Raw genomic sequence first — 25,399 nt, 5'->3', positions numbered from 1 at the left:
GCCTCCAGGAGCCAGGATTCCCATCCCTCACGCACCTGCTTGGGACAGATCATCTGGCTTTCCTCTGCCTATGTTAGTGGGGTCTCAGTCTGTTGCTAATCCAGGCAGTCTGGGAAGCCCCATTACAGGTGGGCTGAGGGGTCTAGGCCGGAATCTCAGACCTAGCATGGGGCAGGGGGTTATTTGGTGATTCCGAAGACAGCAAGAAAAGGGTTTATGTAAGTGCATTAAAAACCACAGCCATTCACACGGCTCTGTCTAGGTGAGGTGGGAGGCCACACGTTTTTCTAGTGCAGTAGCCAGGCAAATTGTGAGTTCTCACAAGGAGAATAATTAATAAATAAATAAGTTACCGTGGGAAGCCGTCTCCTCCCAGGCTGGGCCTCTGTGCGGCCAGCTTTCTAGCGCAAGCACCCTGTGGGAGTGGGGCTGCAGGGGACTTGCTGGACTCCGTCACCTGCTCCTGCAGTCCTCTCGCAGGCAAAAACTCCCAGGGACACTGCTCCCCCCCCCCCCCCGTGCCCTCCGTATTAGGATCAAAGCTGGGCCCAGACAGGAGCTGGAGCCTGTCGTGCCTACCAGCCCATCTCTAGCAGTGCAATGGGATCAGGGAGTTGGGGTGCGCAGGGGATGGCGGGAGGGGTGTGCTGGGGTGCACAGGGGATGGCGGGAGGGGTGTGCCAGGGTGCCAGGATGGAAAGATTTGGCTGAGGTGGGGTGGTGGGGAGTTCAAGGTGTGCTGGGATGCCAGGATGGGCGCATTCAGGGTGCACAAGGGGTGCATTATGGATGATGGGATGGGGGGCTTGGGGTATGCAGGAGTAATGGGGGGTTGGGATGCACAGGGGGTGTCAGGGGTTGGGGTGTTGAGGGGTGATGGGATTGGGGTGAATGGACTGGAGCAGATTGACAAGGAACAATGAGATCAGAGAGCCTGACCATAATCTGGGCTCACGGCACCTGCTCTGGGCCAGGGCGGTGGGCTCAGATCAGGGAGTTTAACCTGTGCTGGGCCAGCAGGATCAGACTTTCCAACATTAGCAATGCAGCCCCCGGCCCGGCCCCTCCTAGCTCTCCGCAGCACACGCTGGCTGGGTCCGGGGAGCCAAGCGATCCTTTCTTTGGAGACCTGCCAGGGGAATTCTCTCTCTCAAAGGGCAGGCAGCTGAAATTCCCCCTCCCGTCCTCCCCCCCCCCCGAAAACAAAACTGCTGGAAAGATAAGGCCAGTGATCCAGGGTATCTTTCCTTTTTACCAGGCCGCTTTGTTCTTCAGTTCGTCTCTCGCGCCGTACAAAATATCCTGTGTGTTTCTGTGAGCTCCAGCTCCAGGCAATTGTTTTGATTTTCTGTTTTTAACTTAAACACATAGAAAGCTTCCACGGCTTGTAAACGGTTGAAGAGTCGCTGTCCTGCCGTCTCGGCGTTAACCATTTCGCTCCCAGGCCGCCCAGGGATCGGCTAGTCCTCCAAGAACCAAACCCCGGTAAGAGACACCTCTCTGACTGAGCCACAGCTGGTTGCTGATGCCGATGACAGGGTGGGTTGAGGGGGCGGGGGATAATGCCTTTGCAGACTTGCCTTGGGAGAAAAGCGGTACCCAGCTGGCCCTCCCCAGGTAGGGACGTTTGCTTATTGCACAGTGCATGGCGAAGCGCGGGAGAGTTTGGGTTCTGTTCGTTTTTCTTGGGGGTGTTCTGTCTCTCCCCCCTTCCCCCGACATTCACAAAAGAATTTTAATGTTTGTTCTTTTTATATGTATAAAAAAAAGGGGGGAAGCAACGATGACTCTTGCTGGTTGGCCGGGAGCACGGGAGCGGGGCTGGGGGAGTACCAGCTGGGTTTTAAGAGCAGCCGCATCTGTCGACCACCATGCCCGGGATCTTGCCGTAGATAATCTGCTGTTTGTCATTGAAGTAAAGCATGTTGATGGGGGACATCTTGGTAGGGGTGCAGCAGGGCCCGGCCGAGCCCCGGGGGTTGGCTTGTTGCACCAGGTGGGTGTGCGGGTACTTCTGCATGAACATGTACTCGCACTGGCCTGAGCAGTAGTTGGCTTTGTACCGCTTGGGGGCAATAATCCAGTCCCAGCCGAAGGCCTCGAAGTCGACAGTCAGCGGGTACCGGCAGCACCGGGACTCGGCGGAGTGCTCGTCGCAGTCCAGCCCCAGGTTGCGCCGTGAGCGCTTGTTGTTCTCCAGGACGCGGAGCTCCATGAAGGGGTGCTGGGGGGAGAGCAGATAGCTGAGCCTCATCCCCGGGGCAGCTAGGGCCAGCCTTTGGGGAGGGGAGCATGCTGCAGAGAGCCATCTTACCAGCTCCCCTAACCAACCAGCCGTAACCTCCCATCCCTCTGCCTACCCATCCTTCCCCAGCTACCTGCCCACCCAGCCATCCCTGTCCACCCCAGCCCGAGCCTCCATCCACCTAGCCACCCTTCTGTATCCATCATCCTTCCCTAGCTACCTGCCCACCCAGCCATCCCTGTCCACCCCAGCCCGAGCCTCCATCCACCTAGCCACCCTTCTGTATCCATCATCCTTCCCTAGCTACCTGTCCACCCAGCCATCCCTGTCCACCCCAGCCTGAACCTCCGTCCACCTAGCCACCCTTCTGTATCCATCATCCTTCCCTAGCTACCTGCCCACCCAGCAATCCCTGTCCACCCCAGCCCGAGCCTCCGTCCACCTAGCCACCCTTCTGTATCTGTCATCCTTCCCTAGCTACCTGTCCACCCAGCCATTCCTGTCCACCCCAGCCCGAGCCTCCGTCCACCTAGCCACCCTTCTGTATCTGTCATCCTTCCCTAGCTACCTGTCCACCCAGCCATCCCTGTCCACCCCAGCCCGAGCCTCCGTCCACCTAGCCACCCTTCTGTATCTGTCATCCTTCCCTAGCTACCTGTCCACCCAGCCATCCCTGTCCACCCCAGCCCGAGCCTCCATCCACCTAGCCACCCTTCTGTATCCGTCATCCTTCCTTAGCTACCTGTCCACCCAGCCATCCATCTCTAGCCAATCCCTTGATTTCGTCTACTAATCCAGCCTCATCTGCCCTCTGCCGGCCCTGATGAAGTGTGGGGAGAGGTTCACCCTGTAGCTGGGTGCCAGGCAATGCAGGCCGTGATCTGGGCTGAGCTCTGTGTCACTAGGCTGAGTGGGTCCCTCCCTCCTCCCCAGTGTTCAGCCTCGTCCTGCACTGGGCTCCAGCATGATTTGAATCTGGGGAGCCATAAATCTTGTCAGCAGGACAGCTAGAAGACTAGGAAAGTCTGACCCATCAGCTACTGCTGGCCCGGGGACTCAGAGACAGGACAGGCTTGGGCAGGAGCCAGCCATCTCCTCACTGGGTGCACAGACAGATTGTCTGAGAGGTGACACAATGCAGCTCCCGCGGGAAGGCAGCTGTGGGCCTGGGCAGAAGAAGACAACCCCTCTCCCTTCTGCCCAGGAACAGGCAGAGGCTGAGGCTGGCAGGTGAAACTGACGGGAAGAAGCGTCCCCATCAGCAGCCATCCTTGGGCCTGCAGCACAGTGGCCTCCATACCAGGCCTGCTGCTGGGGAGCTTGATGGCGAGGAAAGAGGCTCTGGGGTGGCTGGGAATCAGAAGGGGCTAGACCACACCCTCCGCATCAGCCTGGCTCCCCGGGGCTCCGGCAGAAATCCCCCTTCATGGGGAGAGCATAATGAACCCAGAGGGTAACGGGTCTGTGCCTTCCTTGAGCCATCGGGCTTCAGCCATTCTGGGGTACACAGTACTAAACCAGACCCAGAGCCCCTGCTATCCCAGCCCTGGGCCCCCCCACCTCAGCCCCCCAGCTCTGCCAGTGCCCCTCACTCCCGACCCGCAGCCCCCTGCTATCCCAGCCCTGGGCCCCCCCACCTCAGCCCCCCAGCTCTGCCAGTGCCCCTCACTCCCGACCCGCAGCCCCCTGCTATCCCAGCCCTGGGCCCCCCCACCTCAGCCCCCCAGCTCTGCCAGTGCCCCTCACTCCCGACCCGCAGCCCCCATTGCCATCTTGGTGCCAGTATTCTGGGTCTCTCCTAAGCAGAGTTCACCCATTATATGAAAATGGAGCAGAATTTTGTGCTGTGTTACGATCTGTGCTGAGGAGAGCCCAAGGGTGGGGTGCACTGTGGTCAGCACTGACTTTGAAAGGAGAGTGACCCCTTCTGAGCCCCCCGCCCCGCTCCCTGCGGCATGGCGCCCCCTTCTGAGCCCCCCGCCCCGCTCCCTGCGGCGTGGCGCCCCCTTCTGAGCCCCCCGCTCCCTGCGGCGTGGCGCCCCCTTCTGAGCCCCCCGCCCCGCTCCCTGCGGCGTGGCGCCCCCTTCTGAGCCCCCCGCTCCCTGCGGCGTGGCGCCCCCTTCTGAGCCCCCTGCGGCGTGGCGCCCCCTTCTGAGCCCCCCGCCCCGCTCCCTGCGGCGTGGCGCCCCCTTCTGAGCCCCCCGCCCCGCTCCCTGCGGCGTGGCGCCCCCTTCTGAGCCCCCCGCCCCCTGCGGCGTGGTGCCCCCTTCTGAGCCCCCCGCCCCGCTCCCTGCGGCGTGGCGCCCCCTTCTGAGCCCCCCGCCCCCTGCAGCGTGGTGCCCCCTTCTGAGCCCCCCGCCCCGCCCCCTGCGGTGTGGCACCCCCTTCTGAGCCCCCTGCCCCCTGCAGCGTGGTGCCCCCTTCTGAGCCCCCCGCCCCGCCCCCTGCGGCGTGGCGCCCCCTTCTGAGCCCCCCGCCCCGCTCCCTGCGGCGTGGCGCCCCCTTCTGAGCCCCCTGCCCCGCTCCCTGCGGCGTGGCGCCCCCTTCTGAGCCCCCCGCTCCCTGCGGCGTGGCGCCCCCTTCTGAGCCCCCCGCTCCCTGCGGCGTGGCGCCCCCTTCTGAGCCCCCCGCCCTGCTCCCTGCGGCGTGGCGCCCCCTTCTGAGCCCCCTGCCCCGCTCCCTGCGGCGTGGCGCCCCCTTCTGAGCCCCCCGCTCCCTGCGGCGTGGCGCCCCCTTCTGAGCCCCCCGCCTTGCACTGGGACATTGGGCTCAGCACTGACTCAGTGGAGAGCTCCCAGTCACCCCTGCCAAGGCCAGCAGAGCCCTGTGCGGGGCCGGGCTGGTCCCCACCCCTGCGTATTCACTTACCAGCCCTTCTGCTCCGGGGCCGAGGGAGGTGACGGCCAGGTCGTTGCCGTTGGGGTCGAAGGCGTTGATCTCGATGCCCCAGTTGTTCTGCGGCTGCTTGAACCAGTTCTGCAGCACGTGCTTGAAGTCGATGCTCTGCCAGTGGCCGAGGCGGGAGTGGAGGTCGATCTTGAGGGAGCGGATGCGGATGTGGCGGCTGCCCTGCTCGGTGACGGGCTTGAGGCGCAGGATCTGCAAGTAGGCGGTGGAGGCGTGCTGCACGGGCCGCAGGTGCACCCATAGCTGGGCCTTCACCACCTTGGTGAACATGATCTTGGGGCTGAAGCTGAAGTAGCAGCAGTGGGGGTTCCCCTCTATCTGCACCACCGGGTCCGCTGCGGGGGGGAGGGGGGAAGCACATATGAGTGGAGCTGCCTCCCGGCTCTGGACACCCACTACCCGGCCCCCAGGAGCCACAGCCAGGGCCTCGCCAGCGAAGGGCTGACTGGGAACTCCTCCTAGAGCGTTGGGAGGTGAAGGCCGGGTAACAGGTCATTAGGTCATTTTCCCTGTATCTGCACTAAGGGCTTGCATCTGGCCTCTGACCCCAATGCCGTGAGGTGTTAGTGACCCCCCTGCGGATATTACATAGGCAGGGATCAACGTGGTGCTGCAGGTCGGGACTGAGGGGCAGTGGCTGAGCCGGGGGGTTCCAATGCTGGAATAGTGGGCGGGGGGGGGGGGGGGAGTTCCCGAGGCACTGAAGAGCTGTGGGTAGCGGGGGATGGCTCCCCAGACTGACATAGCAGGGCGGGGCTATGGGTCAGGATTGAGGCACATGTGCCGAGCCGGGAGGGTGGAACCTTGCCAGGACCAGCCCATGGTGCATTGCTTCCAAGCTGCCTGTCACTGATCCGCTTTCCACCTATGTCAGAAAAGCAGCCCCTGAGCAAACCCTGCTCGGGGGGAGCAGGAATCCTGAGCCCCCTCAACCCTCACAGTGCACAGCCAGGGAACTGACGGCCTCTCTGTCAGGAACAACCGGAGCCAGCATTTCCTGCGTGTCTGATCTCGGGGAGTTCAGCTGCACCCCAAAGGGAGCAATTCCCCCACAGAACTGGACAAACCCCCAAACCAAGGACTCACTGCGTCATCCCTGGATTCCAGTTTCCAACACTAAGCACTGAGTCCTCGGGGTGTGGAACCCAGGAGCCCGGCACTATGGGGCTGAGGCCTCAAACGTGGGCAGAGTTTAGGGTGAATCCAGGCCTGGGTGAGGCTGGGCACTGATCAATAGCGTGGGGGGGCAGAATGTGGCTGGTTCAAAGCAGACAATCCAGGGTGAATTTGGGGGGCGATTTGGGGATCCCAGGACTCTGTGTTTCTATCCCCAGCTTTGTGTTGAGGATCATATTTTGCAGTCCCTCCTCTTTGTTACCAGAACACCTCCACCAAAATCTAATAATCCCCTGCCCTGATCTAGCTTCCTCCACCTGAGAAGGCCTGGATCATCCCACCTGGCCCTGCAATGCTGCCACCTCTGGGGTGGAACATGCCAGCTGTGTAACCGCTCCAGCAAAGCTACACAAGGAGTTAGGATGGTGAGGGAAGAGCCTGCATCCAGCGGCAACTCCAGGAAAAATTAGAGGGGCAGCAGGATGAAAGTGCCAGGCCAAGATTAACACCCTGAGCCCTGCGAAAACCATGGCCTCTCCCCGGAGCCTCACTTGCCAGATATCACCACCAGCGGCACAGTGCCCCCTAGTGCTGTGCTGGGGCAATGGGGCCAGCTCTGCCTGCCAGGGGAGAGCGCCCCCTGCTGACCCCCCCCTTGCTGCCTGCAGAACAGTGCCCCCTAGCGCCACACTGGGGCATCGGGGTCAGCTCTGATTGCCAGGGGAGAGCGCCCCCTGCTGAGCTCTCCTCCACCTCTGCAGCATCTGCAGGAATGGTGGTGTGTTTCAAACCTATACTGATTTTCAGGTTTCTACTGCCTGGGTGACCCCGAAAGGGCCAGGGGGCAGGCCATGGGAGCTGGGAGCGGGAGAGGGGTATATTTGGTCCAGTCAAGTCGTCTTTGTGTAAGGACAATGGGGGTGCCAGCAGGGGAGCATGCTGCCTCCTTTGTATGGGTGCTGTTTGCCCACTTACAATGGGACTAGCAGGGGTGCTGAGTCCTAAGAAACTCATACCACTGGTGACGTGAACCAGCAAGGCTCCTGGACAGGATGTCTGGCTCTGGGTGAACTCCCTGAACTCAGCCCTGCCCCAAAGCTGGGAGCCAGGGCGTCTGTGCTCACCACGTCTCCCATAACTTGTTTGTGACCAAGGGCAAGTGTGCACCTTCCCTGGAGATTGGCGGGGAAGGGGGGATGGGGAATGCTGCCAGGAACAGGCTGGCATCTGCCAAGGGAAACATTTATCCAAGCCGAACTGGCACAGCAGACAGAGTGGGGAGCAGCAAACACACGTCTGGGCCTCCAAATCCCAGGAACTCGGCAATTCTGCAGCACTTAGCTGCAAGCAGAGCAGAACAATGAGCCCGGGGGAAAAGCAGGCCCCTCCCCATGCCATGGAGGTTTTGCGTCCCCAGGACTGTGTGGGAGCTTCTGCCCTGCCAGCTTGAGCAGTGTTGAGGCTGGGTCTGCGCTGGGATGGGAGCCCCCCAAACTAGGGACATGCTGCCCTCTGGGGTAGGAGGAATTGAGGACCCGATGCGGTGCTGCATGAGATGTAAAACTCAGGTCCTGCCCCTGATTGCGCACCGCTCAGGGGGACGGCCAGGTTCTCCCAAGGAGACCAGCTCTGTGCCTCCCTGCAAGAGCCCTGTGCAAAGAATCCCATCTGCTAGCTGGCTCTGTTTGTTCTCTCCTTGGCAGCCCTCAGCTGGGGCACTCAGGACATTCTTGGGGGTTAGGAGGGCACCAAAAAACTCCCGAGCCCCAGTCCTGGCTCTGCTCCAGGGTCACATGCAGGCCCAGGACTGCCAAGCCATTTCTAACAGAACCTCGTCTTTCCCCTTGGAGCTGGGAAATATAATGATGACGGTGCTCAGCCAGAGCCCAGAGAAAAGGGCGATGGTGGGGGGACCGGGAGCCCGGACTCCTGAGTTCTACTCCTAGTTCTGATGCTGACTTGTCATGTGACCTTAGGGCAAGTCATGCCTTGTCTCTGTGCCCCTTCTGTGACATGGGGCTGTGAGGTGACTTCTGCTGAGCAGCGCCCTGCTTTGTTGGCTCAGAGGGGGGAACAGAGCTGCAGAGGGCAGCATGGCCCTAGCTGAATTGCCAACACCAGCCTCCTGTGGGCACTGTCAGAGGGGGGCCGGGAACCCCCTGCCATGGGGGCTGTGAGGGGGGGGGGCAGGATTCCCCTGCCATGGACACTGTCAGAGGGGGGCCGGGATTCCCCTGCCGTGGACACTGTCAGAGGGGGGCCGGGAACCCCCTGCCGTGGACACTGTCAGAGGGGGGCCGGGATTCCCCTGCCATGGACACTGTCAGAGTGGGGCCAGGTGCCGTGGGCGCTGTCAGAGGGGGGTTGGGAGCCCCCTGCCATGGACACTGTCAGATTGGGGCCAGGTGCCGTGGGCGCTGTCAGAGGAGGGTTGGGAGCCCCCTGCCATGGACACTGTCAGAGTGGGGCCAGGTGCCGTGGGCGCTGTCAGAGGGGTCCGGGATTCCCCTGCCGTGGACGCTGTCAGAGTGGGGCCAGGTGCCGTGGACACTGTCAGAGGGGGGCCGGGATTCCCCTGCCATGGACACTGTCAGAGTGGGGCCAGGTGCCGTGGGCGCTGTCAGAGGGGTCCGGGATTCCCCTGCCGTGGATGCTGTCAGAGTGGGGCCAGGTGCCTGGGCGCTGTCAGAGGGGTCCGGGATTCCCCTGCCGTGGGGGCTGTCAGAGTGGGGCCAGGTGCCGTGGGCGCTGTCAGAGGGGGGTTGGGAGCCCCCTGCCATGGGGGCTGTCAGAGTGGGGCCAGGTGCCTTGGGCGCTGTCAGAGGGGGGTTGGGAGCCCCCTGCCATGGGGGCTGTCAGAGTGGGGTCAGGTGCCGTGGGCGCTGTCAGAGGGGGGTTGGGAGCCCCCTGCCGTGGACGCTGTCAGAGTGGGGCCAGGTGCCGTGGGCGCTGTCAGAGGGGTCCGGGATTCCCCTGCCATGGGGGCTGTCAGAGTGGGGCCAGGTGCCTTGGGCGCTGTCAGAGGGGGGTTGGGAGCCCTCTGCCGTGGACGCTGTCAGAGTGGGGCCAGGTGCCGTGGGCGCTGTCAGAGGGGGGTTGGGAGCCCTCTGCCGTGGACGCTGTCAGAGTGGGGCCAGGTGCCGTGGGCGCTGTCAGAGGGGGGTTGGGAACCCCCTGCCGTGGACGCTGTCAGAGTGGGGCCAGGTGCCGTGGGCGCTGTCAGAGGGGGGTTGGGAGCCCCCTGCCGTGGGGGCTGTCAGAGTGGGGCCAGGTGCCGTGGGCGCTGTCAGAGGGGTCCGGGATTCCCCTGCCGTGGACGCTGTCAGAGTGGGGCCAGGTGCCGTGGGCGCTGTCAGAGGGGGGTTGGGAGCCCCCTACCGTGGGGGCTGTCAGAGTGGGGCCAGGTGCCGTGGGCGCTGTCAGAGGGGTCCGGGATTCCCCTGCCGTGGGGGCTGTCAGAGTGGGGCCAGGTGCCGTGGGCGCTGTCAGAGGGGGGTTGGGAGCCCCCTGCTGTGGGGGCTGTCAGAGTGGGGCCAGGTGCCGTGGGCGCTGTCAGAGGGGGGTTGGGAGCTGGCTGCTGGGCAGGAATAGGGGGAGCTGGTTTGGGGATGGGAATGGGGGGAGCTAGGTAGGATGGGGTGATGCCCCCCAACTTTTTCTCTGGCACACATGCAACACCCTGTGCACACCCATCCCCCGAAAGTGCTGCTGGCTCTGACCCTCCCTTTTGGGGAAACATCTGGGTTGAATTTAGCGGGGAATTTCTCCCCCGTCCTCGCCCGGTGCCCCCCCCGCACACGCACCGGTCAGGTTTAATAGCACCCAGCTGCAGCGCTGGGCCATTTGCTGTGAACTGAGGCCTCCACTAACAGATAGGGGTCATGACACCAACCGGGGGCCAGGAATGTCTCCGCACCGCCCCCCGCGCCCACAAGGGGCTCCCATAAACCAAAGTGACAGGGGCCGGGGGGCCTTGCGGTGCTTTGCTAACAAACCCCTCCCAGCAATTTGCTGAGCACAAGCCCCCTATTAAACCCACTCTCCTGGGAGCAGCCCATAAAAGTACTTTCCTCTCTCTGCCCCCTTCCCCTTCCCCTCCCTGTCAGCTCTTAAAGCCACAGCACGGCTCTCTGCCTTCCAGTCCCCTGGCCTTGCTGGGGCAGAGCCATGGCCAGTTACGCTCTGCAGCGCCTCCCTCTGGCTGATCTGAGGAAGAGTGTGGAGAGGCCACGATGGGGCTGGCACCATGCGGGGGCTGGAGGGTGGGAGGGAGACAAAGGGGATCCTCAGGGCACTGCAGCAGATGCGGGGGGGGTGTCTTCCACTTGCCCCCCCAACCCAAGAAGGGCCCTGCTGGGTGCTGGGCTCAGGCAGGGGTGCCAGGTGTGTGGCCCCATGCCAGGTCCAGGTGCAGGTCTCCGAGCCTCAGGGGCAGCACACAGTATTCGGGGAAAGGCAGGACGGACGGGCACTGTGCTCATCCCTGGCCCAGGCAGGGGCTGAGCCCAGCCTCTGCAGCCACTGAGCCCTAGGACTCTGCAGCGCCCCCGGGGCCTGGCGAGCGGCGGCTGCAGTGATCATTGTGGGACACCGGTACCCAGAGCTGTGCCAGGCCCCACCAACCCACAGCTCTCAGGGGCCCTCAGCCAGCGGGCAGCCCCCAAGCCCTGCACCAGGGACCGACACAGAGCAAAGGTGGGGGTGCGGGTGGGCAGAGAGGTGACAATCTGGGAGAGGAGGGAGCCAGGCCAAGCATGGCAGATATAGGCAAGTTTAGCTCTGCCGGTGCCCCTCACTCCCGACCCGCAGCCCCCTGCGCTCCCAGCCCTGGGCTCCCCCCTTCCCCAGCTCTGCCGGTGCCCCTCACTCCCGACCCGCAGCCCCTTGTGCTCCCAGCCCTGGGCTCCCCCCACTCAGCTCTGCCGGTGCCCCTCACTCCCGACCCGCAGCCCCTTGTGCTCCCAGCCCTGGGCTCCCCCCACTCAGCTCTGCCGGTGCCCCTCACTCCCGACCCGCAGCCCCCTGCGCTCCCAGCCCTGGGCTCCCCCCACCCAGCTCTGCCGGTGCCCCTCACTCCCGACCCGCAGCCCCCTGCGCTCCCAGCCCTGGGCTCCCCCCTTCCCCAGCTCTGCCGGTGCCCCTCACTCCCGACCCGCAGCCCCCTGCGCTCCCAGCCCTGGACTCCCCCCTTCCCCAGCTCTGCCGGTGCCCCTCACTCCTGACCCGCAGCCCCCTGAGCTCCCAGCCCTGGGCTCCCCCCACCCAGCTCTGCCGGTGCCCCTCACTCCTGACCCGCAGCCCCCTGTGCTCCCAGCCCTGGGCTCCCCCCTTCCCCAGCTCTGCCGGTGCCCCTCACTCCCGACCCGCAGCCCCCTGTGCTCCCAGCCCTGGACTCCCCCCTTCCCCAGCTCTGCCGGTGCCCCTCACTCCCGACCCGCAGCCCCCTGCGCTCCCAGCCCTGGGCTCCCCCCACCCAGCTCTGCCGGTGCCCCTCACTCCCGACCCGCAGCCCCCTGAGCTCCCAGCCCTGGGCTCCCCCCCCACCCAGCTCTGCCGGTGCCCCTCACTCCCGACCCGCAGCCCCTTGTGCTCCCAGCCCTGGGCTCCCCCCACTCAGCTCTGCCGGTGCCCCTCACTCCCGACCCGCAGCCCCTTGTGCTCCCAGCCCTGGGCTCCCCCCACTCAGCTCTGCCGGTGCCCCTCACTCCCGACCCGCAGCCCCCTGCGCTCCCAGCCCTGGGCTCCCCCCACCCAGCTCTGCCGGTGCCCCTCACTCCCGACCCGCAGCCCCCTGCGCTCCCAGCCCTGGGCTCCCCCCTTCCCCAGCTCTGCCGGTGCCCCTCACTCCCGACCCGCAGCCCCCTGCGCTCCCAGCCCTGGGCTCCCCCCTTCCCCAGCTCTGCCGGTGCCCCTCACTCCCGACCCGCAGCCCCCTGCGCTCCCAGCCCTGGACTCCCCCCTTCCCCAGCTCTGCCGGTGCCCCTCACTCCTGACCCGCAGCCCCCTGAGCTCCCAGCCCTGGGCTCCCCCCACCCAGCTCTGCCGGTGCCCCTCACTCCTGACCCGCAGCCCCCTGTGCTCCCAGCCCTGGGCTCCCCCCTTCCCCAGCTCTGCCGGTGCCCCTCACTCCCGACCCGCAGCCCCCTGCGCTCCCAGCCCTGGGCTCCCCCCTTCCGCAGCTCTGCCGGTGCCCCTCACTCCTGACCCGCAGCCCCCTGAGCTCCCAGCCCTGGGCTCCCCCCACCCAGCTCTGCCGGTGCCCCTCACTCCCGACCCGCAGCCCCCTGTGCTCCCAGCCCTGGGCTCCCCCCTTCCCCAGCTCTGCCGGTGCCCCTCACTCCCGACCCGCAGCCCTTGGTGAGACCATGAAGCTTGTGTCACTTGTGGCCTGAGGCAGACGAGTCCTGGCCTCCAGAGGCAGGTGTGTGCCTGAGCTGCCTCCCCACTAACCCTTTTCAGGACTCCTGCATCATCAGCCCCTGGGGTGTGGGGCAGGGATCTCCCTCCAGGGCGACTCCCACCCCTGCTCCCCACCATGCTGCCCACCACGTGCAGCGGCTGCCGAGGAAGGCACCGTGCCCCCTAAGGCTACTCTTGGCACACTGGCCGCCCTCGGTGCCAAGATGCTATTCCTGTCACCCTGGCAACCGGGGCAGAAAGTTTCCCGGACACCGGCTGCAGCTGAGGACTGGTGGAGTGTGCGCGGGTGAGGGGCTATTTGTTCCCAGCTCTGACTCCTCCAGGCCGGGGCTGGCATGGGGCTCTGTGCTTCGCTCAAGGCTCACCTGTGGCTCTAGGCTGAACTGGGCCTGGGCACTGCAGCTTCATGGCCCAGTGGCACCAGGTGGCTCAGGGGCCTTTGGCTGACGCTGCCTGCCCCCCAGCCTGCCTATTTGGGGGTTCCCAGCCCTGCAGCTCTGATCCGAGCCCACTAGCCCTGGCTCCCACTTCAAGGCCTGGCGCTGCCCCGCTTGGCTCCAGCCTGTAAGCCTGAATCCCCTGGGTGCCAACCCCCCAGCAGAGGGATCGCGTGGGCCTGCTCGCAGGGCACTGAGCCCTTGGCCACTGGCCCGGGTCGCTAGGGCCGGCAGCTGGTGCTGAAGCTTCAGGCAGCCTGTGTGAACTGGAGTGGGAGGAGCCCAGTCCTGGCCTGGAGGTGCCAAACCCCAGCAGGCCAGAGCTCCCTCACCCCAAGAGGCGGGTCCCTGCGGGGGCCTTGGCAGGGCTGGGGAGCTGCTGGTACAATTGTCACCCTTCATGTTTCTGGTCTAGCAGCAGCCACAGGCGCTGTGTAAGCACCAGTGCCAGAGACTCTCACTCCATCCATCCATCCTGCTCTTCCAGGAGATTCAGCCTCCCTCTCTTCCATTGCTAGGATCCCCCAGCTCTGCCGGTGCCCCTCACTCCCGACCCGCAGCCCCCTGGGCTCCCAGCCCTGGGCTCCCCCCTTCCACAGCTCTGCCGGTGCCCCTCACTCCCGACCCGCAGCCCCCTGTGCTCCCAGCCCTGGGCTCCCCCCAGCTCTGCCGGTGCCCCTCACTCCCGACCCGCAGCCCCCTGTGCTCCCAGCCCTGGGCTCCCCCCTTCCGCAGCTCTGCCGGTGCCCCTCACTCCCGACCCGCAGCCCCCTGGGCTCCCAGCCCTGGGCTCCCCCCTTCCGCAGCTCTGCCGGTGCCCCTCACTCCCGACCCGCAGCCCCCTGGGCTCCCCCCTTCCGCAGCTCTGCCGGTGCCCCTCACTCCCGACCCGCAGCCCCCTGGGCTCCCCCCTTCCGCAGCTCTGCCGGTGCCCCTCACTCCCGACCCGCAGCCCCCTGGGCTCCCCCCTTCCGCAGCTCTGCCGGTGCCCCTCACTCCCGACCCGCAGCCCCCTGTGCTCCCAGCCCTGGGCTCCCCCCTTCCGCAGCTCTGCCGGTGCCCCTCACTCCCGACCCGCAGCCCCCTGGGCTCCCAGCCCTGGGCTCCCCCCTTCCGCAGCTCTGCCAATGCCCCTCACTCCCGACCCGCAGCCCCCTGTGCTCCCAGCCCTGGGCTCCCCCCTTCCGCAGCTCTGCCGGTGCCCCTCACTCCCGACCCGCAGCCCCCTGCGCTCCCAGCCCTGGGCTCCCCCCTTCCCCAGCTCTGCCGGTGCCCCTCACTCCCGACCCGCAGCCCCTGCTGTCCCAGCCCTGGGCTCCCCCCAGCTCTGCCGGTGCCCCTCACTCCCGACCTGCAGCCTGCCTTCAGCTTTTTTAATTTGCTCTGGGCTCCATGGCACCCTAATGGTGGGATTTGAGAGTGAGATTTGTTGGGTTTCACACTGTGCCCCCCCTTAATCTCCCTTCATTAACTTCCCCTCCCCCCACCCCAAAGGTCAGCAGGGTCACGGGTAGCCAATAAATGGTTTTAGGACCCAATTAACCTTCCCTAGTTTCTTGTGCAGTTAAAAAAAAGGGGGGGGGCTGTGCTGAGGGGCGGGGTGGGGAGGGTGAGGAGAACCTGAGAGGTTTATGGGCCCTACAGCCTATAAAACCTTCCTTTCCTTCTGTTCAGGAACCATAAAAACCAACCCGCAATTGCCAAGCGAAATTCATAATAATAACGCTGGAAGACAGCGCATGGGGGGGTTGGTGCTTGAGTTGGGGGGGGTCACCTGCCCTAGGATCCCACAAGCCAGTCCTTCTCCTCCTGTGACGGCCCCTCCTAATGGGGCTTTTGGCCCCACTGAAACGGGTGAGGGGTTTGAGGGTGGACGGTGGTTAGGTTCTCTCCCCCCTCAGCAGTCAGGTGGGGTGGGACGGGGCTCTGGTATTTATTTGGGGGGGGCAAGTGAAGGGACTGGGGGGACGGGTGGGGAGCAGCAAACGTTCACACGGGTGTGGAGCAAAGCCCCTGGCGTGTTCTCAATTTTATGGGTAATAAAATTTCAAAGCCGCTCCAGTCTATGAATACTCAAGAAGGAAATTTGTCCATGAGCTGCTGGAGGGAACCATTCCTCAGCCCCCCTTCCGCTCGGCCTTTGCACACCCCTCCAGCCTGGCCAGACGCCCCGGCCCACCCTCACTGCCAGCCGACACTCCGGCACCAAAGCCAACCCTGAGGCTGGGTAACTGGCACTTCACCATGTGCTGCACTGGCCCATGGGCTCATCCTAGGGCCAGGGCTGCAGGGGCACCTGTGTATTGCATCCTGGGCATGCTGGGCTCAGGATGGATCAAGTCAAGGGCCCCAGACTCTGGATCAGCCCCGGGAGAAGGCACCAGAGTCCAGTAGGACCCCTCTGGGAGAGCATAAAGACAGGCAGTGTTTCCTAGTGAGTTAGAGCAGGGGGGGTGGGAGCCAGGACTCCTGGGTTCTATCCCCAGCTCTGGGAGGGGAGCGGAGTCTAGTGGGTTAGAGCAGGGGGCCTGGGAGCCAGGACTCCTGGGCTCTCTCCCTGGCTCTGGGAGGGCAGTGGTGTCTAGTGGTTAGAGCCCCACCAGTGACCACCTCCCTGCAGTTTGCAGAATCCAGGGAGCACTGGAAATAGGAGATTCACTATTAGTTAATTAGCCCAGCTGGGGCCAAGGTCAGTATCACACCTCGACTGTAAGCTTCTTTGGGCGGTGGCTGTCTGGGCTTTGCCCAGTGCAGTGGGACCTGGGCCACAGATGGCCCATCCTGGGTGACAGGATACTGCAGGGATGCAACTAATGGCAAGAATTGTCGCCTTTTCCATTGCTGGGGAAACTGAGGCATGGATTGGGATGTGATTTGCCCAAGTTCCCACAGTGAGTCAGTGGCAAAGCAGAGCCCGGGTATCCTGGCTCCCACCTCCACCTCTCTCTAACCACTAGGGAATGAGGTGTGAGCAGCCACTTGAGGACCCGGAGGCATGACTGAAAAGTCCCTGCTGTGCCTTCTCCTCTTGCTGCCCCCAGGGGGCGCTGCTCCAACCCCAGGATCCGGCCCAGTCCGGACAGGCAGGCTGCACTTTTCCACCATTCCCCTGCACGCATCTAGCTGGAGAGTGGGAGACTAGGTACCACTCGTCCCTGGTGTCTGGCATGGTTGGTTTCTTTGCTTCTGGTTTGCCTGGGTTGACCTCACCCCCACCCCAGGGCTGGATCCAAGCTGGAGAGGTTCCTACCGAGAATGCTGCCCCCACCCAGAGCTCCAGTTCTGTCTGCAGCATGGCCAAGGCTTGTCGGGGGGGACGGGACTGATTGTCTCTGCTCTGTGGCACTTGCTCCCTCAGCTGACTCCAAGCACCTCAACAACCCGCTCCCAAGGAGCCAGACTTGCAAAGGGGTTCGGGACCCCACCCAGCCAAGCGGAACGGAGACCCCTCCACACGTGGCCCCCAGGAAAGGTCAGGCCCAGGGGCTGAGAGTTCCAGGCAGAGTGAGTCCCAGGACTGCTGGTAAGTGTCCCAGCTGATCACATCCAGCGAGGTACAAAAGGCCACCCACGTACCCAAGGGCATCACCACGCAGAGCCAGGGGCACGAGGACTGGCTGCCAGGGCCTGTCCCAGGCCAGGAGAAAGCAGGATGCAGGGACGGTATGTCTGGGAGCAACGCTGTGGCTGGGGGCGCTCGAAGGGAGCAAAGCCCTGATTAGAATGGGAATAAGGTGCGGTGTGTGTGTCTGAGAGGGAGAGGAGGGGGCTGTCTGGGGATGAATGGAGAGAGGAAGTTGTGGTAGCTGCATGTATATCTGGGGGGATGGATGGACGGATGGACAGATGGAGGGGCTGTCTGGAGATAGCTAGCTGTGACAATTAGACAATTAATTGAGAGACGGCCCTCGTATTATATAGCGAAGCCAGGACACGGCAGCGATCCGGAAAGCCCCAGCTGCAGCATCCGTTCAGTTTGGCGGGTTTGGCTCCCAATGAGTCGGTGTCTGTTGCTCCTCCTGTCACGCGGTGTGGGATGAAGTGGAATGTGTTTGCCATCGGTTTAGTGTCAGGGAATTCAGGGCAGTTCTCTATGAGCTTCACCTGTTTGCCGTGCCAATACACACTGCAGAGATAGTCCCAGGAGTGACACAATAACTATTCTGCCTGCAATGTAGCCCGCTTTGGGGTGGGCCTCAATCCCAGTAACCCAGCACAACAGATCAGTGCAAGGGGTCATTGGGGGTCTGCAGGGCGCACACAAGAGCTGATGTTGGAAGTGTCCACCATCTTGTTATTGGGACAATCGACCTAGAACTAACAAAGGTGAAGCAGCGCAAGACAGAGGGTCTCTATGATGCTAGGAAGTTAGTAGATCTAGCAGCGAAGGCATTTTTCAATCTGCTACTTAGCCGTTGATTTGAAGAGTTAGAGACATTGATGGAGGGAGAACAATGGCCGTTTTTAAGCAGCCAGGGTTAAAGTGGAGGGGAGAGCTCGGAAACAAGAACGGCTCCATCCAGACACATGGAGGCTTGCTGGAGAGAGGGAAGAACGAAAGGAGATAATTCAACAAGATGAGAGCTCTTCTGCAACAAGACCCTGCAGACAAAGAGAAGGAAGTGAAAAGCCAGGAGAGATACGAGAGAATGGATGGAAAATCAAGTGAGAGAAGCTGGGGAGGTGCATGAGAGAAGGGATTCTAAAACCTTTTTTCTAGTACCTAAACAGCTGGCATCACAAGTCTCGAACCTTTGTGGCATTGTGAAGGTCCGAGATGGTACAATTTTAACCCCAGAGGAAGCACAGAGATTCCGTTGGGTGAAACCTTTCCAGGCTGTGCTCGACCAGCCAGAACCGCTGTCACACACCGAGAGATGTGAAGAACTAGCAGGCTTACCTATGTCACTAGAAGCAATCACCTTTGAGGAAGTAACTAAGGCCATAAACCAATTGAAGAGCGGGAAAGCACCAGGCGATGCTGAGATCGATGCTGGACGGTAAAGAGTTGCAGAGGAGGTGGCAGGGAATGCCACGTGCAGGGAGTGCAGGACGGTTTGGGATAAGGAGCTCTGTCCCATGGATGGGAGAAGACGTGTCATCGGGGGACCAGCTTATTTGTGGCTGCTGGAGTGGGGGGGCCTCCTGTCTGTACCTGGAGAAGGTCATTTTGAATAGGATGAAAATTGCTCCTGGTGGAGAGCGGGCTGGATTTTGATCCGGAAAGTTGTGTTCAGAGCAGATTTTCACCTTGAGGAGATGCTGAGAGTGGCTTAGCGTCTCAGCAGAAGATGGGTTTAACTTCCATGATAAACCCCGATAAACCCTCTGGAGGATCCTGCGGGCCTGTCTACACATACCGCACTGTGGCAGCACAGTGGTACGCTTGGTGAAGAGGCGGTCTGGGCTGCTAGGGTAACTTCTCCTGTCAGCAGAGGAACCCCACCTCCCCGAGAGACCGGAGCTGTGCTGCGGGAAGCCCTCCTGCTGGCATAGTGCTGTCTGCCCCAGGACTGCGTCGCTCAGGGGTGAGTGACTTACTTATACAGACGTAAGGCTGTAGTGTAGGCCGAGCGGGAGACGCTGTGAAATCCCAGCAAAGATTGCTAATCTGCATCAGGACAGAGCGGAGACACAGAATGGTTAAAGATTGTTACTGCTGTGAGGCGAGGTGGCTTCTCTTCTGCACGGTCACAGACTGTGACGAGAAGAGTGACGGCTGCAGGCCGCTGGTATCATTTGGGCTGGAGATAAGCTGCGTGAGTCGGATTTTGCAGATGACATAGTCATCCTGGATACCAGCTTGGATGGAATGAAAAGATTCTTTCTGAGCAAAAAAGCAGAAGCTGCCCCAGTGGGACTTCGTATCAGCATGTGGAAAACCAAGACCGTGTAGCCAGAGAATGCTGTCCATGCTGGCTGATGTGCGATTGATGGAGAAGAGTATGGAAGAGTTGATGACTTTGTCTATCTTGGAAGTACAATATCTGCTAACAGCAGCTCACTACAGCGAAGGCAAGAATCAGCAAAGCCTGTGGATCATTCTCCCATTTGTCAAACATCTGGAAGAGGAAGAAGATCCATCTACACACTAATATGAGATCATACAATGCTCCTGCTCTCCCAGCACTACTGCTCCTGCTCTCCCAGCACTCCAAAAGGTGGCTGAGGGTCCAAGTACACAACAGGACGCTGGGTGCACTCCACCAGTGTTGTCTAAGAAGAATCTTGGGAATGAACTGGAGAGATTGTGTAGCCAACATAGAAGACCCACGTCTCAGTACTTAGAGATGGTGACGGTGCTTTGGCCATGTCATCCGGCTACCCTGTGGCACAATCGCAAGGATTGGATTAGATTGGATCCCACCTGGAGGGAAGAGAAGGTGCGGAGGACACAGAACGGCCTATTGCAGTAAGATTGGAAAGGAGACCGCCCTCATGGAGACAGCTCACAATGGAGTCAGACATCAGTCACAGAGCCAGCCAGGGGAAACGGGTTGCCTCATGCACCTAGACACAGGAGGTGAAGTCTCAGTGGGTCTGAGTGAAGGAAACCCCAGAATATGCTCAGCTGGAGGGAGAATGTAATTTCCTGAGGTGGGATTTCGTCTTGGCACCCTCAATCTCGGAGGCAGCATGCCAGGGGAAGTTTAGAGACCACAGGTGGCCAGGAGCTTGGTGGTAAGTCTCATCTGGAAGAGAGTGGCCCGTATCCAAGCACCCCTTCCCGCTATGCTGCATTATCCAGACCCCCACACAGACTGCACTGTGGGTGACTCCCACCCCCCAGTACTCACTGGGCTCTGGAGCAGCTGCAGCATGGAGATGAGGGGGTATGGCCGACCAAGAGATTTGCAGCCACCGCATACCAGAGCTAACAAGGAGGATCACTGTGGGCAAAGCCTGAACGCCAGTCCCTGGTTCCCCGAGCTCTGGGGATGGCACTTAGTGCTCTGTGAAATTCCCTGGAGTGCGGAGACCCGGGAGGTCAGCAACTCATTGGCAACTCAGGGAGTTTGGACACAGAGCGGACGGACACGTGGACCTTTTGAGGGCTGAACTCCCACGGTCACTAATCCTGCAGCCCCACAGATCTTACCACCCCTGCTTCCCCCAACCCCTCAGCATGCCTAGATTCTCCAGCCCCCTTTGCTTCCCATGGCAGGTTGTTTTCTGAGAGACGTGATCCAGCATTTGTGCCATCGCAGGGCAACCCCCTCCACCAGCTCCCTGTCTGAGAAGGCCCCTCCTTGCACACCCTACCTCCTGGCCCCACGCCCTGCCCCCTGCTTGCACTCCCCTGTTCTGTCCTCTCTGTTCACTGCCCTGTCCCAGGCTTGGTGGTGACAGCACTCACAGCCTATCCGTCAGCCCCCTCAGGGAAGGAGGTTCCATTTATTGCCCTGCCCTGGAGGCAGCCCAGCCCCTGGGATCAGGCTGTGGGTCTCTGCTGCTGGGGAGGGGCTGGGTGACACTGGAGTCCCTGGGCATCTCCAGGGCAAGGTCAGCCCAGCCAGCAGCAGCCTCGCCTCTGCCCTAGCGGGCCCCAGCTGCAGGCTGGGGAGCTCAATCCTGTGGCCCGTTCACACCCCGGCCTCTGCAGAGGCTGCAGCCAAGGGCCCAGGTGGTGCCAAGAGCAGTGAGATCTCAGAAAGCAGCTGCTCCCCGGGTGGTTCACCTGCACTGGCCCCGGCCAGCTCTGCAAAACCCACCAGCCCAGCTGAACGTGGAGGCCAAGGAGACAGAGCACCAGGGCAGGGCTCGCTCAGGCACACGGGCATCACCCAGCCGCTCTCTAACATCCACCTGCTCATTGGACAGAGGCCTTTGGCCCCCATGGCTCTCAGCCTGGCTCCTTTCACCCCAGCTGGACTCAGAACTATTCCACTGCAATAAACGCGCCGGTTTAGTCAAGAGCTGATGGTATTCCCCACATTCACCACGCCTGGCTGGTGCCCCTCACTCCTGACCTTCAGCCCCCTGCTAGCCCAGCCCTGGGCTCCCCCCACTCAGTTCTGCTGCTTCCCCTCACTCCTGACCCACAGATGGGGAAACTGAGGTGTCGGGCAGCAATGTGACTTGCACAAGCACACACCATAAGTCAGTGACAGAAACAGCATTAGACCCTATGAGTCCTGGCCTGCAGCCCCCTATGCTAACCCTAGACGACCCCGCTCTGAGCCGGGATTGGCACCCAGCCTGCATGTCCTGCCAGCAGGGATGCCCTCATTGCCACAGCTGAGCCTTGCTTCTGCCTGGGCAGCACCTCACTGGCTGGGCCAGTGAGCCCAGGACCCTGCTAGCCCTGTCTGAGTCCGCGCTGCGGGCTACACACAGCCGGTTCGTATCAGCGCCTCCCAAGCCAGGGTCGGGATCTGTCCCGGTCACTTGCTTTGGGGCTGCCCGCTCCGCTGGGCCCCCCATCCAATCAGCCAGAAGTCCCCCATGGAGGAGGCTCAGGGGCAGCACCACCTGCCCCATCTCCCCCCATGAGCCCCAGGTGGGCATCTCCTGCTTGCCAGCCAACGCTGGGCCTGGGACACCTTGGAGCGGCCTTGCCTGGGGGCCAAGTGCCTCTGATGTGGCGACCTGACGTGCCACCTTCAGAGCCTGGCTCCAGCTGCCCACTCTGGGCTCCTGCCCCCAACCCCCATCAGAAGGAGGGAGAGAGCCCTGCCTGCAATCCTGGGGAGCAGAGACCCCAACTTCTCCTGTCAGGCCCCTGCCCTCTGCGGGATGCTTTCAAACTAACTTTCTCCCTTGGCCAACTGGAGCAACCCCTGCCCCCAATCTGCTTCCCAGGAGCCAAAGCTGGGCTATGCCCAGAGCCCCGGCCCAGCTGCCCGCACCCCCGCCAGGGAAAACCCCCTCTGCCGAGCCCAGGCTGGGCAGAGGGGAGCCCCTGGCGAATTGCGGGGGGCAGCGCTCCCGGGGCCTGGCTCACTTGGGGCCAATGGCGGAACCGGACCAAACTTTCGCAGCCGGCCCCAGCGGCAGCCGCGTTTGCGGAGCTCGGCCGCAGACAATGACCCGCAGCCCCGCGGGACGCCCCGAGCGGCCTCTGCTCGCGGGGTGCGGACCCTGAACTTTGCAGGCGCCAGGACTCAGCACCAGGTTCCTCCGGCCGGGGGTGGGAGCCAATAGCCCCTCAGGGGAGCTGCACCCTCCCCCCGATCTGCTAGTCAAGGGGAGCAGGCAGGAGCCCGGAGCCCAGCCCGCCTGCGACGCCGCCCCCCGCGCAGGGACCCCCAGGCGCTTCCCCCTGCAACTCGCGCTGCCCGCAGCGTGGAAAGGGCGCAAAGTAGCCGGGCCCCTGGGCGGCGAGGACCCGGCTGCGGGGAAGGGGGCTCCGGCCCAGCGGGGGCGGGGGGGTCCCCATGAAGTTCGCCTCTCGCTCCCCCCCGCCCCGGCTGGTTAACAAAGAAGCCACCTACTCTGCTGGGCCATGCTGATGACAGTCTCGGTGGTGGCGTGGTACTCGTCCTCCTCCAGGTACTCGTCCTGCGGGAAGGCGTCCCCCTGGAAGTCGTGCAAGTCCAGGAGCTGCTGGAGCGGCGGCGCCTTGGGCAGCAGCTGGTTCACCACCTCCCGGCTGATGTTGGGCGCCTCCTTGAGCCGCAGCTTGCTCAGGATCTGCGACTTGATGCTCTCCAGCCGCATCTCCTTGCTGTGCTTCCGCCACAGGCAGACGGGACAGCCCGGCTCCTCCGCCTCGGGCCCCGGGGGGCGCTGCCCGCCGCCGGCCCCTTTCTCCACCACCTCCCCCGGGGCCAGCGCCACGGCCAGCGCCAGGGCGCACAGGAAGAGCGGGGACCTGCGCACCGACATGGCTGGACGGACGGCTCCCCTCCTGCCTCCCCCCGCCTGCGGACTTGGGACTCGGGCCGCGGCTGGCTGCCCTGGGGAGGGGGGGTTGATGGGGGCAGAGGTTCTCCGGGGCCGGCTGGGTGGGAGCCGGTAACTAGTGATGCTGGCCGGGGGGGGGGGAGCCAGAAAGACTCGGGGTTTTATATCCCAACTGAACTGTGTCGTAAAAAGCCTTGATTGGCTGGGGACGCAACAAAAGATCCTCTGGCCAAAGGGCTGTCACCGGAGGGGAACGAGCCGCGAGCGAGGGGGGCCCAGCTCCGCCACTTGCTCCGCGCCCGGCCCGGGGGAGGGGGCGGCCCGGCCGCCCCTTAAAGAACCAGGGACCCCCCCGCCCGCCGCGGCAGGGCTGGGTTTTGGAGGAGCTGCTGCTTGCGGCGAAATAAACGCGCCCCGGGGCAGGTCCAGAGCCCGGGGTGAAATGGCCCGGGGGGCGAACCCAAAGCAGCGTTTGTCTGCCCCGGGTCAGAGCCAGCGGCCCCGGCTGAGCCCCCCGGCCGGCCCGAGCCGGCAGCTGCGGACCCCCACCCGCCGCCGCCGCGTCCCCGTCCATCGCCGGGGGGGGGGTCCGTGCCAAGCCTCCTGCCGGCTCCTGTCCCCGGCTGGCGCTGCCCAGGTCTCGCCCCCGGCGCCTCCGCTGCCCGGCGCTCAGTGCGGCGCAGCCTCTCGCCTGGCACCTGGGAGCTGCTGCTTCCCTGCCCGGGTCCCACCGCTCCGGAGGGGCCGGACCCGGACGTGGCCCGGCCATTCCCTGCCTTGGCACCGGTGCCCAAAGCACGAGACGCGAGCGATCCCCCCTCCGCCCTGCGAGACAAGTCCCGGCACCTCCCGCTCCAGCCAGGGGGCCGGCGACCGCCGCCCGCCTTGCTCCGCTGCCCGCTGGCAGAGCCGGCCAGGTGAGACGGGGCGCTGGAGCCGCTATCACGGGGGACAGGCCCGGGGCGATGCGAGGCGGAGGGGAGCCAAGTGCAAGTAGCGAATCATCCAGTGAAAATCCCCAGGTCTCCCTGTCCTGCTCTAGATGGGGGGCGGGGGTGGATAGATAGATTAGATGGTGTGGGGGGGATAGATAGATAGATAGATAGATAGATAGATAGATAGATAGATAGATAGATTGGATAGATAGATGGATAGAGGGGGTGTGGGGAGATAGACAGATGGTGTGGGGGGAGATAGATTAGATAGAGGCTGTGTGTGGGGATAGACAGAGGGGATTTATGGAGGGGGGTGTATGGGGATGGATAGATAGATGATTGGTAGAGGGGGTGTGTGGGGATGGATAGATAGATTGAAAGAGGGGGTGTGGGGGATGGATAGAGAGATAGATCAGATCAGCCTGGAAGATCTCAACTAGCCTGGAAATGGGCACCCAGACCAGCACAACTAAGGATGGATTATTTGACCCCAAAAGCTCTTGCCCAGCTCTAACGTCTGGGAATCTCATCTAATGCCCCACAGCTCTCCCCCTCCAGCCCCCAGCCCCGGTGCTGCACCCACAGCCCCGCCTTGGCAAGGAACCTGCAGGCTGGGGCAGATGCAGAGCCTTAGGCACACTCAGGGCTTGAGAAATGAGGACCCCACATAAGCCAGCCCTGCCAGCCTCCTCCCTGGGGGTCTTTGGGATCCAGGGGTGTGCCAGGCAGGGTGGGACCTTGGTGCAGCATTAGTAGACTCAGCTTTAGCAAGACAGCTGCTGGATGGCCACCAGGAGCCACGTGCGGTGGCCAGACGGACACAGGCCGCAGTGGCTGGAGGCCATGAGCGGGACTATGGTGCAGGGGAGGGCAGCAGTGGAAGGGAAGGGCTGGGATCAGCGGCTGCATGCAGGGGCCTGAGAACCGGATGTGGCGAAAGCGGGAACAGGCTCCGCATGGACCAGCCCCCCCCAGCAGCAGCTGAGTGCGGCCCAGTTCCTTTGTTCAAGGCAGGGTCCAGAGGCGGCTGGCGCCCGGTCTCCAAGTGACACCATGTGGGCTCCAAGGCAAAGTCAGGCTCGACATAAGGTGGAGTTCTTTCCAGTGCCGGGGCCAGGGCGGTTTCTCCACCACTCGGAGACGGTTCCTTGAGACATGCCATGGCTCAGCCAGCACCATGGGGATGCAGGAATCACTGGGGGCGGGTCGCTGGCCTGTGCTGTGCAGGAGGGCAACAGATGGTCCCCATGGCAGGGATTTCCCTGGACCCGCCTCCTAGGGGGCAAGTAGGCCCTGCTGAATTTCCTCAACCCCCACCGCCCCAGTTACATGCAGTGTTGCTAATGTAGTCATGGGTTGGAAGCTTGAATTGAAATTGAAACATGAATACGCACTTTAAAAGCATCTACAGTGTATGAGAAAATACTTGTACCCGAGAAAGCAGAATGGGTTGGGAAAGTCTGAACAAAGCCGAGCTTCCCCATACAGCTGTT

The 25,399-nt window shown here is 63.0% G+C and overlaps 2 protein-coding genes across 9 annotated transcripts in view; one reads left to right on the top strand and one right to left on the bottom strand.

The window, feature by feature from the left end:
- LOC140901098 (inositol polyphosphate 1-phosphatase-like) overlaps positions 1–25,399 on the top strand; it is a 49,229-nt gene that overhangs the window by 7,407 nt on the left and 16,423 nt on the right. For 2 of the 8 annotated variants that reach the window (XM_073319318.1, XM_073319314.1), the window contains exon 1: positions 23,800–23,888. Coding sequence is in view for 2 of the 8 variants with exons in the window: in XM_073319311.1 (XP_073175412.1) it covers positions 23,414–23,888 (475 nt within the window). In the remaining 6 variants the exon portion in view is untranslated. Of the gene's footprint in view, positions 1–1,371; positions 1,486–16,483; positions 16,649–23,181; positions 23,889–25,399 lie in introns of those variants that run through there. The other 6 variants (XM_073319317.1, XM_073319313.1, XM_073319315.1 and 3 more) reach the window with 5 other exon arrangements.
- Positions 1,214–23,863, bottom strand: GDF11 (growth differentiation factor 11). The gene is made up of 3 exons (XM_073319321.1): positions 22,560–23,863; positions 5,114–5,487; positions 1,214–2,224 (listed from the first exon to the last, which is right to left on the bottom strand). The coding sequence occupies exons 1-3, from the start codon at positions 22,951–22,953 to the stop codon at positions 1,844–1,846; spliced, it is 1,149 nt and encodes a 382-aa protein (XP_073175422.1). The 5' UTR covers positions 22,954–23,863; the 3' UTR covers positions 1,214–1,843.

This window comes from Lepidochelys kempii, chromosome 20, assembly GCF_965140265.1.
Source record: "Lepidochelys kempii isolate rLepKem1 chromosome 20, rLepKem1.hap2, whole genome shotgun sequence".
Classification (NCBI taxonomy): Eukaryota; Metazoa; Chordata; order Testudines; family Cheloniidae; genus Lepidochelys; species Lepidochelys kempii.
The sequence above is the reverse complement of the archived record's forward strand: the minus strand, read 5'-3'. Positions and strand labels throughout refer to the sequence as shown.

Bases quoted from the DNA above. Each gene is read 5' to 3' on its own strand.
- GDF11 (XM_073319321.1), bottom strand. From the start codon at position 22,953: ATGTCGGTGCGCAGGTCCCCGCTCTTCCTGTGCGCCCTGGCGCTGGCC. The intron at 5,488-22,559 runs GTAGGTGGCTTC...TCCCCCCCGCAG, and splicing joins CATCAGCATGGCCCAGCAGA to CGGACCCGGTGGTGCAGATA. The intron at 2,225-5,113 runs GTAAGTGAATAC...CTCTCCCCCCAG, and splicing joins GCCCCGGAGCAGAAGGGCTG to CACCCCTTCATGGAGCTCCG.